This window comes from Pyrus communis, chromosome 13 (genome assembly GCF_041283825.1).
Source record: "Pyrus communis isolate YQ-2024b chromosome 13, ASM4128382v1, whole genome shotgun sequence".
Lineage (NCBI taxonomy): Eukaryota > Viridiplantae > Streptophyta > Magnoliopsida > Rosales > Rosaceae > Pyrus > Pyrus communis.
In genome coordinates this window covers 25,644,346-25,660,371 of record NC_142577.1, presented here as the reverse complement: position 1 = coordinate 25,660,371, position 16,026 = coordinate 25,644,346, and the positions used below count along the sequence as shown (strand labels likewise).

The 16,026-nt window shown below is 36.8% G+C and overlaps 2 protein-coding genes across 5 annotated transcripts; one reads left to right on the top strand and one right to left on the bottom strand.

The window, feature by feature from the left end:
* Positions 1 to 1,878: 1,878 nt before the first annotated feature.
* On the top strand, positions 1,879 to 12,653 carry LOC137736736 (alpha-glucan water dikinase, chloroplastic). Of its 4 annotated transcripts, none has more exons than XM_088682913.1 (33): positions 1,879 to 2,187; positions 2,745 to 3,025; positions 3,263 to 3,307; positions 3,443 to 3,552; positions 3,655 to 3,727; positions 3,847 to 3,938; positions 4,027 to 4,180; positions 4,470 to 4,856; positions 4,940 to 5,050; positions 5,197 to 5,292; positions 5,401 to 5,541; positions 5,654 to 5,742; positions 6,046 to 6,180; positions 6,460 to 6,622; positions 6,725 to 6,814; positions 6,912 to 7,097; positions 7,526 to 7,588; positions 7,671 to 7,733; positions 7,824 to 7,883; positions 7,972 to 8,124; positions 8,287 to 8,370; positions 8,547 to 8,723; positions 8,819 to 8,925; positions 9,124 to 9,337; positions 9,418 to 9,521; positions 9,865 to 9,994; positions 10,182 to 10,307; positions 10,481 to 10,591; positions 10,970 to 11,068; positions 11,372 to 11,545; positions 11,620 to 11,712; positions 11,868 to 11,983; positions 12,140 to 12,653. In XM_088682913.1, the coding sequence occupies exons 2-33, from the start codon at positions 2,768 to 2,770 to the stop codon at positions 12,342 to 12,344; spliced, it is 4,209 nt and encodes a 1,402-aa protein (XP_088539039.1). In that variant the 5' UTR covers positions 1,879 to 2,187; positions 2,745 to 2,767; the 3' UTR covers positions 12,345 to 12,653. The 4 variants fall into 4 exon arrangements, with proteins under 4 accessions (XP_088539039.1, XP_088539037.1, XP_088539038.1 ...); XM_088682911.1 differs by having other exon boundaries at positions 1,917 to 2,187; positions 3,655 to 3,733; XM_088682912.1 differs by having other exon boundaries at positions 1,997 to 2,187; positions 3,260 to 3,307.
* A 223-nt stretch (positions 12,654 to 12,876) lies between these two features.
* On the bottom strand, positions 12,877 to 13,890 carry LOC137736717 (uncharacterized). The gene is made up of 2 exons (XM_068475955.2): positions 13,609 to 13,890; positions 12,877 to 13,424 (listed from the first exon to the last, which is right to left on the bottom strand). Exons 1-2 carry the CDS (start codon positions 13,824 to 13,826, stop codon positions 13,004 to 13,006), a joined length of 639 nt encoding a protein of 212 aa, XP_068332056.2. The 5' UTR covers positions 13,827 to 13,890; the 3' UTR covers positions 12,877 to 13,003.
* Positions 13,891 to 16,026: the final 2,136 nt, after the last annotated feature.

Sequence of the window (16,026 nt, the reverse complement as noted above, 5' to 3'; positions counted from 1 at the left end):
GACATGGAATCCTAGTCATTGGAGCTTAAGTCAAAAGTAACTAAAAATTAGACTAATCCTAATGTTGGGCTATAAAATTGGGAGTATGATTCTCTCCCCTCTTTTTTCCCTCCCCTTCCCTCCCATCCTATTTGAAAGGTAACTGTTCAGCCACATTAACATCTTATATTAATTTTTTTTTATAGAAAGAAAGACAAAATAGAGAATGTAAGAGAAAGGGATGAAATGGGATGAAAAGAAGATGAAAAAGAATCTTAGTCCATAAAATTGGACCTATTTCAAGTTTTTCCTTTTAAAGAAATACTCCCACTTAAGGCAAAAAAGTGATTGGGATTGCTTGCTTGTGTGGTTAAGGCAAAAGTGATGTCAATCTCAATTTCAGCTATTAAAAAGCAAATACTTTAAAAAATTATCACATGTCACCAAAGGCACACATTTTGCCATGTGTGTTTGCCAACTTTCCTTTTCTTTTAGTCGAGATGCTAAAAGATAATTGGAACCCTGGTTCTTGAACTTTGGCTAGTTAAAGTTTCGGTCTTTGAACTAACAAGTTATGATCATTAGTCATTGAATTTATTATAAAATAAACTAATGATCATTTCTGCTAACTTTATTATAAATTCTATCTAATATAAATAGTTTAAAACAATAAAAAAAAAAAGACTAAAGTTTTAACGCAATTAACTAAAAGCACCATCGCTCCATATTATAACAAGTGATCATGACTCACAAATTTTTAAGTTCAAAATCAAACTTCTAAAGCTTGCCTTAATGTCATTTGTTCCTTGCATTAACAAATAAAAGGCCTTTACGTGTGTGTGTACGTGTTTTTTTTTCTCTCTCTCTCTCTCTCTCTCTCTCTCTCTCGTTTTTTTTATTTATTTTATTTTATTTTATTATCTACGGAAAAGGAGAGGCAGATATTTAAGAGCGGCATGTTTTTATTGTTTGTTTGAGAAGACCGACCTCTTTGTTTTAAAAGATCTTTCCTTCCCTGTATAATAATATCTGTGACTATTGAGTGCTTTGGATCTATCAACGAGTGCAGTGCGGGGAGTGAGGAATTTTTAATTATAACAGAAACACAAGTGGTACATCACGTATTTTAATAAAAATGGTAATAAATTTTATTTTTTAAGTTATTAACATTTTAGCACACATATTCCACAATTTGTATAATGATGCATGATATACCACCTTATGTACCGATCACATTGAAAAATCTCTTTTGAAGTGTGGACTTGCATCTGGAATTTGCAACTTCACGATGTGGGGTTTTGATGACTTGTCGAGTGATCACCAAAAAAGAAAAGGATTTGGATTCTCTCATGAGCCAATAGAAAGGATTCTCCTGATCAAACATTGTAAGCCGTTGGATTTTTATCCAAAGATTACAAACAGGGGTCCTTTTAAAATTATAATAATTATAACCGTTGGATGAAAATCTAACGGCTCACAATGTTTGGTTAGGAGGATCCTCTTCATTGGCTCAGGAGAGTATTCAAATCCAAAAGAAAATTAAAAAATAGTACTATTTACACATTTATTTTTATATTTCACATATCTTGCTAATTTTTTATCATCATCATTTTCATTTTATTCGATTAGACGATCGAAAATTGAAAAGAATATAGAAGAAGTAAAAATAAACATGTAGATAACACTACCCAAGTTCAACAAATATCAGCCGCTTAATACTAGGTCTGGTAGCTTAATAAGTAAAATTTCTTTAAATTCGATTCTCGTCAAATATAAATATAAACTATATTATTACTAATCTATTATAAAATTAAGTCCACCTTCTCTCTGAGTCCCATTCGAATCATCACCTCAACAAGCAAAAGACAAGAAGGGGAAGAGGTCGCACGTGACAATCACATCCGAGCTTTTTCGAACACGCATCCATCGGCAGAGATAGAGCGCCATGTCACTTACGTAGACTCGCTCTTCGATTCCACGGAGCTGGTTACAAATCACTCCCTCCTCCCAGGCTCCCACCAATCACAAGTTTACGCGGACAAAGCCTTCGTCTTGGAGCGCTCCCCCTTTCTCTTTCTCCTCATCATACTTCACTCTTCCCATCTCTCTCTCTCTCTTTCTCTCTCCTCTCTCTCTCTCTCTCTCTAGTTTCTGATCGTATATTGATTCTCTCTCTTTAGACTGGGAGCTTGGATTCATTTTCCAGAGGTGAGCTTCTGCGATTCAACATTTTCAAGTTCGATTTTTGCAAACATATTGATCATTTATTCGTAGAATTTTACTTGCATTTACTGTTCTTAGATCACAGATGTTTCAGAACTAAGACCGAGTGGGAATGTTAGCAGTGTTGTAGTTTTTAGCTTAATTTTCCCACGTTTTTCCGTTTGTTTTCCGGGAAAATTTTGTAAGAAGGAAGAAAATATATGCAGCTCTTGAAATTTTGAGTTCCTTTTGCTTTGCGAAAGTGAAAAGTTATAAGTTTTATTGAGAGTGATAGGCGTAAGAGGGGGTAAAAGTTATTTTCTCTGTCTTTACATTTTCCTCAGCTTTCTCGGCAAGCAAACACATAATTAGTAAAAATTATATCTTATTTATGTATGTGTGTAAGAAGATTTTGCCTGATTTGGCGATAAATGCAAACACAAAATTAGTAAAAATTTCATCTTTATGTATGTATGTGTGTAGGAAGATTTTGCCCAATTTGGTTGATAAATGCATGAATGCTTAACCTCTTTAACTGTGTTTCGTTTCGTCGATTTCTTCAGGTTTGAGGAGGGTATCAACGAATATGAGCAATTCCGTAGGCCATAACTTGCTCAACCAGAGCCTGCTTCAAAGAAAGGTAAATTCTTCCGGTATTCCTGCCAACACATTGTTTCAAGCTAAGAGCGTCCACCAAGTGACGGCACTGGCGCGAAAATCACCGATATCCAAGAAGTTTTGTGTGAACATTTTGAACGTTCAGAAACCAAAGTTAACCATGGGGTCACGCCGCCCCGTAGCAGCTGTTCCTCGTGCCGTATTAGCCACTAATCCGCCTTCGGATGTAAGGAAATTTATTTTCTTGTAGTTTTGAATTATGAAATTTGAGTTAGTTTTCAATAATTTATCGTTATTGGAAACCAAGTAGAAAATTGCTTGATAATGCTAGGTGTAGGGAGGTGGTGTGATGGAGATTTGCTAAGATTTGGAATTAAGTTTAGATTTGACTGATTACTTCAAATTTGTCTAGGTTGTTGGCTTGGACATGTACTGATGTTAAATAAATTTTTCCTTGTAGCAGCAGCTTGCTGGGAAATTCAATCTCGATGGGAATACTGAATTGCAGGTACAAGTAGTGTAAGTGTTAGGTACTTAAGAGTCTTAGACCAATGAAACATGTTTGGATAATGTTTTGTTCAGTTCAGATCAGCTTTGATATGCATGGGGAACTATACTAACAGAAACCATACCTAATGGACAGGTTTATGTGAATGCTTCCACTCCGGGATCTCCCACTCAAGTACATTTTCGTGTAGCATATAGCGGTGACTCTTTGACTCTTCACTGGGGTGGGGTACAAGATAGGAAAGAGTAAGTTTCCCTGTAATTGCTTCTTTTGTTGAGTCTGATACTCAAGATTTCTACCCTAAAATCTGAGATGTCTTCTTTCTTATTGTTGTTTGCTATTTTCAGAAAGTGGGTGCTTCCGTCTCGTCACCCAGATGGAACCAAAGTATATAAGAACAGAGCTCTTAGAACACCTTTTGTGAGTGTAAGGTTTTAAAAGCACAGCATATATGCCTCACCAACACCAAGCATCTCTCATTTGGTTATAATATTGTGCTAATTGAAGATTTATTTGTCGATCCACTTGTTTTTCTCTAGTCTGGCTCCAGTTCCTCGCTTCAAATTGAGATTGATGATCCTACAATACAAGCAATCGAGTTTCTTTTAGTTGATGAAAGCCAGAACAGATGGTAAGATTACATTGGTTCTGTTTTTTCTTGGACTTTGATCTAAGCGGCCAAAATTAGTTTTATTTTTTCCTGTAATTTTCTTTGGTAGGTTTAAGAACAATGGTGATAACTTTCATGTTAAATTACCTGCGAAAGAGAAGCTGATATCCAATGCTCCAGTTCCTGAAGAGCTTGTACAAATTCAAGCATATTTGAGGTGGGAAAGAAAGGGTAAACAGATGTATACACCAGAGCAAGAAAAGGCATGTGAAATTTTCTCTCTAATTTTATAAATACTCATAATATAATTGTTACTGCATCTCCAACTGCATTCGTTATTTCCTTTTTCCTTTTTACTCCCACGGGGCGAAAAAAACACCAGGGCAAGAGAAGGCATGTAAACAGTGACTTGATGCTATAGAAATTCTGGCTAGTGAAAATTCTAGTCATTAGCTTTCTTGTAGAACGTTTGACAAGAGAAACTTGTTGGTTTGATTTAAAGATTTTTTATGCTACTTTTGTTTTCCTTTAATAAACATTTAGTGTTTATAGGTAGAGTACCAAGCAGCCCGATCTGAGTTATTGGAGGAAGTAGCTAGGGGTAAATCCATACAAGAGCTCCAAGCAAAGTTGACTAAGAAAGATGATGATGATAAAATTGAAGAGCCATCTCATTCTGATACAAAGACTGCAAAGAAAGATGAGAGAAAACAGGTTTTTAGAACCAATAGAATTCAACGCAAGAGGAGGGACTTAATGCAGATGATCAACAAACATGCTTCTAAACCTGTTTACGGGGGTAAAATTGTAGATGAAGAACATCCAGCCAAACCAAAACCCTTGACAGCAGTTGAGCTTTTCGCCAAGGAAAAGGAAGAACAGGATGGAGGTTCTGTTATGAGGAAAAACATTTTCAAGCTCAATGATAAGGAACTTCTGGTGAGACAATTATGTGATTGGTTCTTGATTCTTCTGTTTTTCTAGGGACTAAACTAATTTTACAATCCTGAAATATTTATAAGATACTCGTAACCAATCCTGCTGGGAAAACAAGGGTTCATCTGGCAACAGATTTCAAAGAGCCACTTACCCTTCACTGGGCTTTATCTGCAAGCAAGGCTGGAGAGTGGTTGGTAATATTTTTGGATTCTTTTAATTGAAAAAATGGTATTCATATGTTTGCTTTCTTTGATTTGTCTCTCGGTTTTGCAAACTTCCATGCATTGCTTGTTAATCACAGAGCATGAAAGAGTAAAGTAAGCTACATTGGCATTTTCAGGAACCACCTGCAAATACACTTCCCCAGGGTTCGGTTGCTCTTAATGGGGTTGTTGAAACACAATTTAGACCAGGTTCCGCTGACTCTGCTTATGAGGTATACCACAAGAAAACATGGATTGGTCCGTGTGCCTGGGAACTTTATACTAGCTCATATATCCCAGATCTGTAGACAATTGTCCTGATCGTCACAGTAATTTTACAGGTTCAATCTTTAGAAATAGAAGTTGAAGCAGATAGTTTTAAAGGAATGCCATTCGTCCTTAATGCTTCTGGGACATGGATGAAGAATCAAGGCTCCAATTTCTATGTTGACTTTGGTGTTGAACGCAAGAAAGCTCAGAAGGTTGCTCCTTGTTTTTGGTCATATTCTGTTTTTCTGTGACTACCTATTCTAGATTCTCCTCAAGGTTGCATTTGTCTTGACAACTTTAATCACTGAACTTTTCCCATTCAAGGATACTGGTGATGGCAAAGGTACTGCAAAGGCTTTGTTGGATAAAATAGCAGGCCAGGAGAGTGAGGCACAGAAATCTTTTATGCATCGGTCAGTAATCTCTTAGGAATTAGATGAATTATATTTCCATTGACTTGGTTGTCTTTTATTCCATCTTATGCCGTTCTGCTGTATCTGTTACTGTCCCAATATATTATTAGATATTGTGTAAATGCATGCTCTAGTTACTATAAAGGAGAAGAATACAACTTTGAAGTTATGGGTGCTTTAATTGTTTGTTTCGACATTTCAGTCATGCCGTTTGTATTCTGCGTATTAGAATCTTTTGAATCAACTTAAGAATGAATTTTCATTTGGTTTTATTTTCTAAATCTCATCTGTTTCTTTTATCAGATTTAACATTGCAGCAGACTTGGTCAATCAAGCAAAGGATGCTGGTGAATTAGGTCTTGCGGGTATTTTGGTGTGGATGAGGTTTATGGCCACAAGGCAGCTCGTTTGGAATAAAAATTACAATGTGAAACCACGGTACAATTCTTTTGATCTCTAGCGTATGGTTTTAATACTTTTTTTTTGGGCTGCATGGACATGGAGATATGGGGATATCATCTTGAATGGCTTCGGTGTATTATATTTTGTACAAGGACCAACTCTTGTTTCCATATTTCTGTTTCTTTGCACATATCACTTCTCCTAAAACGTTAAGCCAATCAATTATTCGTGAAAAAGTGTCTTTCTAAATGTTTTGTAACCATCTGTGGTCTTTCCTCTGAACCCAACAGTATTTTTATTTTCCTCGTGGTGCAGTGAGATTAGTAAAGCTCAGAATAGGCTCACGGACTTGCTTCAGAATGTTTATGTAAATTATCCTCAGTATCGAGAACTTCTACGGATGATATTGTCTACTGTTGGCCGTGGAGGAGAAGGGGATGTGGGACAGCGAATTCGAGATGAGATCCTTGTCGTCCAGGTAGAAGCTATTATGTTTACTTTCCTTATGTGGCCTAATATTCACACTTCCCTCACGTCTGGACAAGTTTCTGAAGTTATTTAATTTATTGGATGATGTCAGAGAAACAATGATTGCAATGGCTCATTTATGGAGGAATGGCATCAAAAGTTGCATAATAACACGAGTCCTGATGATGTTGTTATTTGTCAGGTATAGGAGTCAGAGCTTGTTATGGTGGGGTCTGTTCAGTGTTTTTTATTTGAAAATTTATTATTAAGTTTTTTTTTTTTTTAATTTTTTGCTCCAGGCATTAATGGATTACATAAAAAATGACTTTGATATTGGTGTTTACTGGAAAACTTTGAATGAGAATGGAATCACAAAAGAACGTCTTCTAAGCTACGATCGTGCAATCCATAATGAACCACAATTCAGAAGAGATCAGAAAGAGGGTCTTCTGCGGGATCTGGGGCATTACATGAGAACTTTGAAGGTTGGATTCCTAAACCTTTTAGGTTTCAGTTTGTGTTTGACTAAGTTTTTTGGATAATAAACGTCTGCATGGCATCAATTGGACATGATTTATGGCATCCATCAGGAATTTTGTCGTGATGTGCATGGTATGATGCTAGACCTATTCTTTCAGTTGTTCCTGCATCTGAAATAGATGATGGATGTGACCAGGTTCATGAACTATTTTATAACATCGATGAGGCTCAGCCGTCTGTTGCTGTGTTGCGAGAAAAGCATACCATAGGAGGAATTTCATGATACATATTTCTCCCATATATTATGATGAATAGAGATTTTGTGCAATTTTCTTTTTGATTATGCAGACTTCTTTAGACTTCTATCGCTTGCCATGCTGTAAGCTGTAGCTTTCTTGTCTGTGAATTTTGACCAATCAATATTTACATGCAGGCTGTTCATTCAGGTGCAGATCTTGAGTCTGCCATTCAAAATTGTATGGGCTACAAAGATGAGGTAATATCAATAACTAGTTGGAGTAACTCAATATAATGCATTGTTACTTGTTAGCAATGATGAAGCTTTTTATTCTCTCCAGGGTCAAGGATTCATGGTTGGAGTAAAAATAAATCCTATATCTGGCTTGCCATCAGAAGTTCCAGTAATTTTCTCAACCCCATTTCAAATTCTTATGATGGTTGAATTGAATCAAATAACTAATAAGTTGCATGTTGACATTTATTTGAATCAGGATCTCCTGCGATTTGTACTAGAACATGTTGAAGACAGGAATGTGGAAGTCCTTATTGAGGTTTGTGAAATTTTTATATTGGCAATTATTTTTCTGCCTTTCTGGTACGCTCTCTCTGATTTTCAATTTTCCTTTAATTTTAATTCAGGGTTTGCTCGAGGCGCGCCAGGGGCTTAGGACATTGCTCTCTAAGCCTCATGATCGTCTGAGGGATCTTTTATTTTTGGACATTGCCCTTGATTCTACTGTTAGGACCGCTATTGAGAGGGGATATGAAGAACTGAATAATGCTGGACCAGAGGTATATTTACTCTCAGTAGTTATCTACATGTCTGAGAATTAATCTCGTCCTTTTCTGTGTTTTCTTCACCAATATTGCAGCAATTTTGAGTCTAAGATGACCGGTTTTAATCACACACTCCAAAGTCTATTTTCTTGATCAACTGATTTATGCATTATGCAGAAAATTATGTATTTCATCTCTTTGGTTCTGGAAAACCTGGCACTGTCATCAGATGATAACGAGGATCTCATTTACTGTTTGAAGGTAAATATCTAGTCATAAATTTAATATATCTTTTTGCGTATTCTTTTTCTCTTCATTCATAAGAATTCAAGTCAATTTGATTTTTGAGACTTGGATAAAAATTGGGACTTCTCCCTCTTTGTTTACATTTCCAAGATGCTGGCTTAATATTTGAGTTCTTTCATTTTTTTATGAAGGGATGGGATCAGGCTCAGAACATGTTAAAAAGTAACAATAATGACTGGGCATTATATTCAAAATCAATCCTAGACAGAACCCGCCTTGCGCTTGCATACAAGGCAGAATCATATCTCAGTATTTTACAGCCGTCTGCAGAATACCTTGGAGCACAGCTTGGAGTGGACCAATGGGCTGTATGTATAATCTGTCTCAAAACTAACATATTCTGTTACATATTTTGTATCACATATATAGCTTCCGTTTCTGTGCTCATAATAATTTCTTGCAGGTGAACATATTTACCGAAGAAATAATCCGTGCTGGATCAGCTGCCTCTTTATCCTCACTCCTTAATCGGCTTGATCCGGTTCTTCGAAAGACTGCTCATATGGGAAGGTATATTGTGCTGCCATTGTTTAGTCAATCATATCATGTTTAATCTCAAATACTTAGAAAGATTCTAATAATAATAGAATGAAATAAATGCACTCTGATGTGCTTTAAAACTAAGAAGATTTGACATCTACATTGTCAAAAATCTTCACTTAAGTGCTGTGATAAATTTTCTGATGTTACTTCGGTTATCGTGGACAGTTGGCAGGTGATCAGCCCAATTGAAGTGGTTGGATATGTGGTCTATGTGGATGAATTACTCACTGTTCAGAATAAAGTTTACAGAAAGCCCACAATTTTGGTGGCAAAAAGTGTAAAGGGTGAGGAAGAAATTCCAGATGGTACTGTTGCAGTGCTGACACCTGATATGCCAGACGTCCTATCTCATGTTTCTGTCCGAGCAAGAAATAGCAAGGTAATAATCGCTCATCAATCGTAATTTTGCTTCTTGTATAATTGACCCTTTTGGTGAAATAACCAACTTATTGTTTGCAGGTGTGTTTTGCGACATGCTTTGACCCCAATATTCTGGCTGACCTCAAGGCTAGTGAAGGGAAGTTATTACGTCTAAAGCCAACACCTGCTGATATAGTTTATAGGTACCTTTTTTTCCTGAAACTTGGTCTTGAAAAATGTTAATGTGCTATCTCCTGTTGTGCTGATAAACTGGTTTCCGTCCACTCAAAAATCCACTGCGCTGTAATTTCCATTGTTGAAAGCCTTGCCTCTCAAATACAGTTGGATGAACAAACCAAAAAAAAAAAAAAAAAAAAAAAAAAATTCCGTCCACTCAAAAATCCACTGCGCTGTAATTTCCATTGTTGAAAGCCTTGCCTCTCAAATACAGTTGGATGAACAAACCAAAAAAAAAAAAAAAAAAAAAAAAAAAAAAAAAAAAAAACTGAAATACAATGTTTAAATTCTTTTCATGTATATTTTCAGTGAGGTCAATGCGGGTGAGCTAGATGCAAGTTCAACTGATTCAAGAGAGGACGCTCCATCTCTAACATTGGTCAAGAAAGAATTTACTGGTAGATATGCCATATCATCTGATGAGTTCACAAGTGAAATGGTAAGCTCAAAACGTTTTTCAACTTACAGCTAGGGAGTTATTTTCTTTTCCTTCTTTCTTTTTCTTTTCTATTTCACAATTGACGGGGTTGGGAAAAATGTCTTCACATATTAATAAAAGAATCCTTAATACTGTGCAATTTTCCTGATTCTTTATTTTTTTTGTATAACTTCTGTGGGGATTGCAGGTTGGAGCTAAATCACGTAATATTGCTTATGTAAAAGGAAAACTTCCGTCTTGGGTTGGAATTCCTACATCAGTTGCCCTACCATTTGGATCATTCGAAAAGGTTCTTTCAGAAGATTCGAATAAGGTTTTCCTCACCTCAAAACTTCTGTAATCACATCACACACACACACACACACACTCATATATATATATAGATATTATTTATGCAGCTGTGATGCTCTACTATCCTGCAACTAGAACTGTCTGAAGTTTCATAATAACTCAATTTCTGTCTCTCATGTCTGTTTTAATTTATAGGCTGTTGCTAAAAAGTTGGAAACTCTAAAGAAAAAGTTAAAGGACGGAAATTTTGATTTGCTCAAGGAGATTCGGGAAACAGTTTTACAGCTGGCAGCACCACCCCAGTTGGTATGTATTTTCTACGAGCGGGTTTCCAAGGTTTTTTTTTTTTTTGTCAAAATTGATACAGATAAGTTTGCAAGGCATGCATTTTCCATTTCATTGTGTACAATCACATGAACTCCTCAGGGCTATGTTCAAATCTGTGGCATTCCATCACTTGTTTTTTTCCATCATAAACTGTTAAAAAAGCACCACGTCGCCTTTACACTCTCAAAAACTGAAGTTCAGAATAACTTTGCTACTGAAACATTGGGTTCTTTTCTTCTCTTGATATACCATAAAAACCAATAGTGCTTCCTATAGGGGAGAAATTCTATGGCGCCTGCAGGCAGAATAATATAGTTTAAGTGAATGATACTAGCTTATGTGGGGAGTTAATTTCAGGTGCAAGAGCTGAAGACTACGATGAAAGGTTCAGGAATGCCTTGGCCTGGTGATGAAGGCGAACAACGGTGGGAACAAGCATGGACAGCTATAAAAAAGGTAAGATTGCTTTGCTGCATAGGCCCACATAAATTCTTTTGGTTAAATCAATCCAGTGGTTCTTAAATGTTATAGAGCTAAGAATTTAACCAGCGTTAATAATAGTGTTGAGGTAATCGTACCTCTAGGTAATACATGTGGGCCAGCCACCATTGTGAATTGGCTCTCTTCGGTTCTCAAGTTCTCTTTTCTTACATAACTTGATATCCGAGTTAAGTGTTAAGTTAATGCTGGATTGCTGATCAAATTGTTTAATTTGAATTTTTGCTGATAAATGGGGCATGCTCATCTGTTACAATTCAGGTCTGGGCTTCAAAGTGGAACGAGAGAGCATACTTCAGCACGAGAAAAGTGAAACTAGATCACGAGTATCTCTGCATGGCTGTCCTTGTTCAGGAAATCATAAATGCTGACTATGCATTCGTTATTCATACAACTAACCCATCTTCAGGAGACTCATCAGAGATATATGCTGAGGTATAGGGTAGTTTTTAGGTAAGATATTTTCGACTAATATCAGAGAGACTGATCTGAGTCGTTTTCTGTGATAGGTTGTTAAGGGACTTGGAGAGACTCTAGTTGGAGCTTATCCTGGACGTGCTCTAAGTTTTATTAGCAAAAAGAATGATCTGGACTCTCCTCAGGTAATACATCACCGTAAAACTTACTGTACTGCTGAATAACGACTTGGTTATAGGCTTTAGCTCTACTAATCCTGTCACAGCCTTGAAACTAGTGAATACGTATCTTTTCTTTGGACCTGCCATTATATGCACTCATGAGTGTCGATATTTTTCAGGTGTTGGGTTACCCTAGCAAACCCATTGGCCTCTTTATAAGACGATCCATAATCTTTCGATCTGATTCCAATGGTGAAGATCTCGAAGGTTATGCTGGTGCAGGCCTGTATGACAGGTAGAGTCCCTAACATCTCTCCCGGGCAATCATTACTTACAGCCAGATTCATAGTCAAGTTTTATGTTAGTATAACATATGCAATTAAAAGCACATAAACTTCAATGCGTTTATTTTTATGATTATTGATTTGAAATCATGGTATGCTAATGACAGTGTCCCTATGGACGAGGAAGAGAAAGTCGTGGTCGACTACTCATCTGACCCGCTTATGGTTGACGGAAACTTTCGCAAGACAATCCTCTCTAGCATTGCTCGTGCAGGAAGTGCAATCGAGGAACTGTATGGATCTCCACAAGACATTGAAGGCGTGATCAGGGACGGTAAACTCTATGTTGTCCAGACAAGGCCCCAAATGTGATTTATTTCTTTTGTATTTGTGTGGTAGACATTGTTAATGAGAATAAATAATGTAACAAATTTACATGAGGGTTCATTTGTATCGTCTGAGGGAGGCCTGTCTACAAGACGCAATAAAAAGGGTGACCCAAGCTAACAAGGCTCCCAGTTTTGCGAAGGTCGGGAGGAACGTCTATCGTACGCAGCCTTACCCTAACTTTGCAAAGATGTTGTTTCTACCATGTATACAAGAAGCAATATATTCAGTAATTTTGTAAAATACTCCATTGACTGCATCAATATATAATTATAGTGGCATATTTTGTATTTACATGAAAGATGTTCATTTTATTCTACATATCAGACAGCCCTTTCTGATTTCTGCGAGAAATTATATTACACAATAGCCACATCAAGATTAAGAGGCCAAATTTAAATAACAGGTCCCTGAAGTTTACTTGGTGTTTCACTTTCGTTCTTGTAGTTTTGTTTGTTTTCACTTTAATCCAATCCGTCAGCTAAGTAAACTTTCTTCTCATTTGAAGAACCCCCAACTTGAAAGGAGTTTTGCTTTATTTGAAGGGTTGGACAAAGGAACTAGAAGGGAGAAAGTGAAACTCTTAGTAAAACTCAGGGACTAATCGTACAATTTAGCCATGTTATTCTCACTATGCAGATCTCTCAGCAATCAGCAGTGATTCCTGAAAGATCCATCCACACTTCGTTTAGGCGCCCAGAAAGGTGATACGAAGCATTGTACTGAGCAATGGCATAAGGACTCTCAGCTGCCAGAATCGCTGGCTTTCCAATTAAGTGCTTATTTAGGCTGTCCACAAGAGTTTCAAATTCTTTGGAAAAACGGTCATCTTTGGCAAACCCTGGAAACTTTCTGACTGCTATGCAATGGCTTCTCCAATTATCCAACTGCAAATTCAGTTCGGCCGAGGGCTGTGGAGGTGTTCCTTCATATTTGGCAGGCAGATACAACTTCACGTAGTATTCTGCCGGCCCGTGCACTGACGGCACAATGCTTGTTAAGACAGGAGCCGTTATGGTAATTTCGGAAGAGTTGAGGTTAGCACCATGGATGTATTGATACAGCCTGACCAAAAAACAGTAAGTTTCAATATCAATGAGAGTCGCCAAATTAGGAAAAAGGTAACGATTAGCCATCTGCGCTTTAAACTAAGTATTTGATCACATTTTTTTGCGTATTAGGCTAGAGAAGGAGCGTTAATATCACTAGCGAAGAAGAAGAAGAAGAAAAACATTTAGTGCTGGTAAACCTGTGAAATCCGTCTTTGGTGGCTTTTTCGAAAGAGGTTGTGTCTTGGACGAGAGCAGACATCCATGAGGATTCTTTGTAGAGTCTGAGCTCAAACTCCGATTCAGAGTGCACCACCCTGTAGGGAGGCGATTCGATAGCATGACCGGACAGTACAAGTTTGCTGCTACAAAGGTAACAACATATTACTATAACCAAGTTCAACATTGGCTTTTCCATTTGATCATCGATGTTTTGTGCTCTGGAGGGCCCCTGGCTTTATAAGCAGCAAAGCAGGACAGGTTTCATGCTGTGATTAGTAATCTGAATCACGAGGTTTTAATACTAATACGACAGATTAAGGGACTGTGCGTGAGTAAGCATAGTTAATTAGTGGCTCCAGTTCCACCATTTTCTGTTGTGTTCCCCACTTCTAAAACCTGAACAAAAACCACAATGATGTGTTCCATTTCTGTGTACTGCATAGAATAGTTCGATCGCCAAGAAAACAAATAGGTAGCGATTTTCACACTCCTGTTTTTTCGTTACGTAATCTTCTATTTTGTGTAGATTCTTATTTAATTAAATCGATGTAATCCTTAGAAAAATAGAGAAAACACGAGGGCAAAACATCATTTTGCAAATAAATTTTGAGAGATGATTTACACACGCTCATTTTCGTTCTGTGCATATCTTATTAAACTATGTTTACTGATGTCTTTCTCAAGTGGGAAAATATACGACAGAATAGTGATCAGCAACAATTAAACTTTGTTAAACTATAACCCACTTAGGTTATGTGCTATATCCTCCATGTCAAAGATTTTATTCCATATAGCATTTCATCATGTTCATTAGCTTATCCTGATTAGTGGGAATCTTTCTTTTGTAATAGCTTATTAATATTAATATGCATTTTAATTACATTTCAAGTTGTTTAAGCATACCCTTGCACTCACTAAAGAGTACTCATGGTTTATCTTCTCTCTATTACAAGTCACCAGAAAACCTTACCTGTCACCATACTATATCTAAATAGTTCATAACCTTTTTCGCGTGATTGGTAACATCATGCGAGAAGAGAGCTAGAAAGAACGAAGCTGGTATACAACAAACACGCGAGGAGTGTGATATAAACATAAAAAGTATACAACAGTAACAAGTAAACAAGCCCGACCCAAAGCCTAAGTCACTTTGGCCTTGGATAGTGTTTTTCAAGTTGTGTTGGGCTAAAATTTGAGTCCAATCTGTTTCAACTTTTGCCACACCCACTGACCCATATAATGTTTCCCTGGGCCAATTCAACAGAGAAAGAAAGGTCCACTTCTGTAAAACAGAAGTCCAAATTCTCGAAAGTTTGTCTTGCGAAAGTGATGACATTGGAAAAGGAATGCTCCAAATCTCTTCTGCACTACATGCTTCTGTTCATACATTGAAACCCCATGTTTGCAGCTACATCATGATCAAACAACATGTGCAGTGAATCAAACATCATCATCGTCGTGCTCTTTCCGCAGCAAGCAATTCGAAGAGACTCGCGTTAAGATTATGTACTCCGTTCGAGCAACATAATGATGATGCACATCACATGATGTACAAGAGAGATATATGGCCCCCGTCATATGATGGCCAAAGCATGCCATACACCCAAAAAAGAAAGAAAGAGGAGTTGGTAGAGAAACCTTCTTGTTCCTCAATGGCTGTATTTGTTGGATTTGGTAATTAAGCTTTAATTTTAAGATTAATTAAACTTGTACCGTCGGTGTTTATCTTGGAAAGCTGGGCATACTTGTTAGACAAAATCATTGCTCAGCATAACCGTTCCACGCTTGTCAAGCTTTATAAATCATCTTTTTCCCACTTTCAAGAGCCTTTTTGTAATTAAAAGACTATACACATCCATAGAGGTAAGAGTATGAATATTGTACAGGATATTCTACTGAATCAAGCCATCATATGTATACACTGCATCATCCCAGATAGTTAAATAAATAAAAAGAAAAAAAAAATCATTTACGCACACAATTTTTTTTTATTCTGCTCATTTTTGTTTATTTTTGTCTTTTATTTCTCGAGAGATGCCCTCTCCTAAGGTCCTCATTTTGAGGACCTATGAGGTCCTTTTTTGTATGAGTCGTTAGAATAATCTTATGGTAGATTAAACTATAAACTTAAATAATTCGTGTGACACGAAAATAAAACACTAATTGATAAAACCAAATTTAAAAAAAAAAAAAAAAAAAAAGGAAAAAAAAAGGAGAGAAGAAGTTTCACAAAATGTCAAATCCCTTCCATCCGCAAAACCCAACAAATCCAATTGCACAAAACTCTAATAACTTTACACATTCAATTTCATCTAGTTTTTAATATTATTCAAACCTAGTTAATTACAAAGCACCAAAAAAATTGAGATTGTGCGGTTTGAAAAATTGGGATCCCC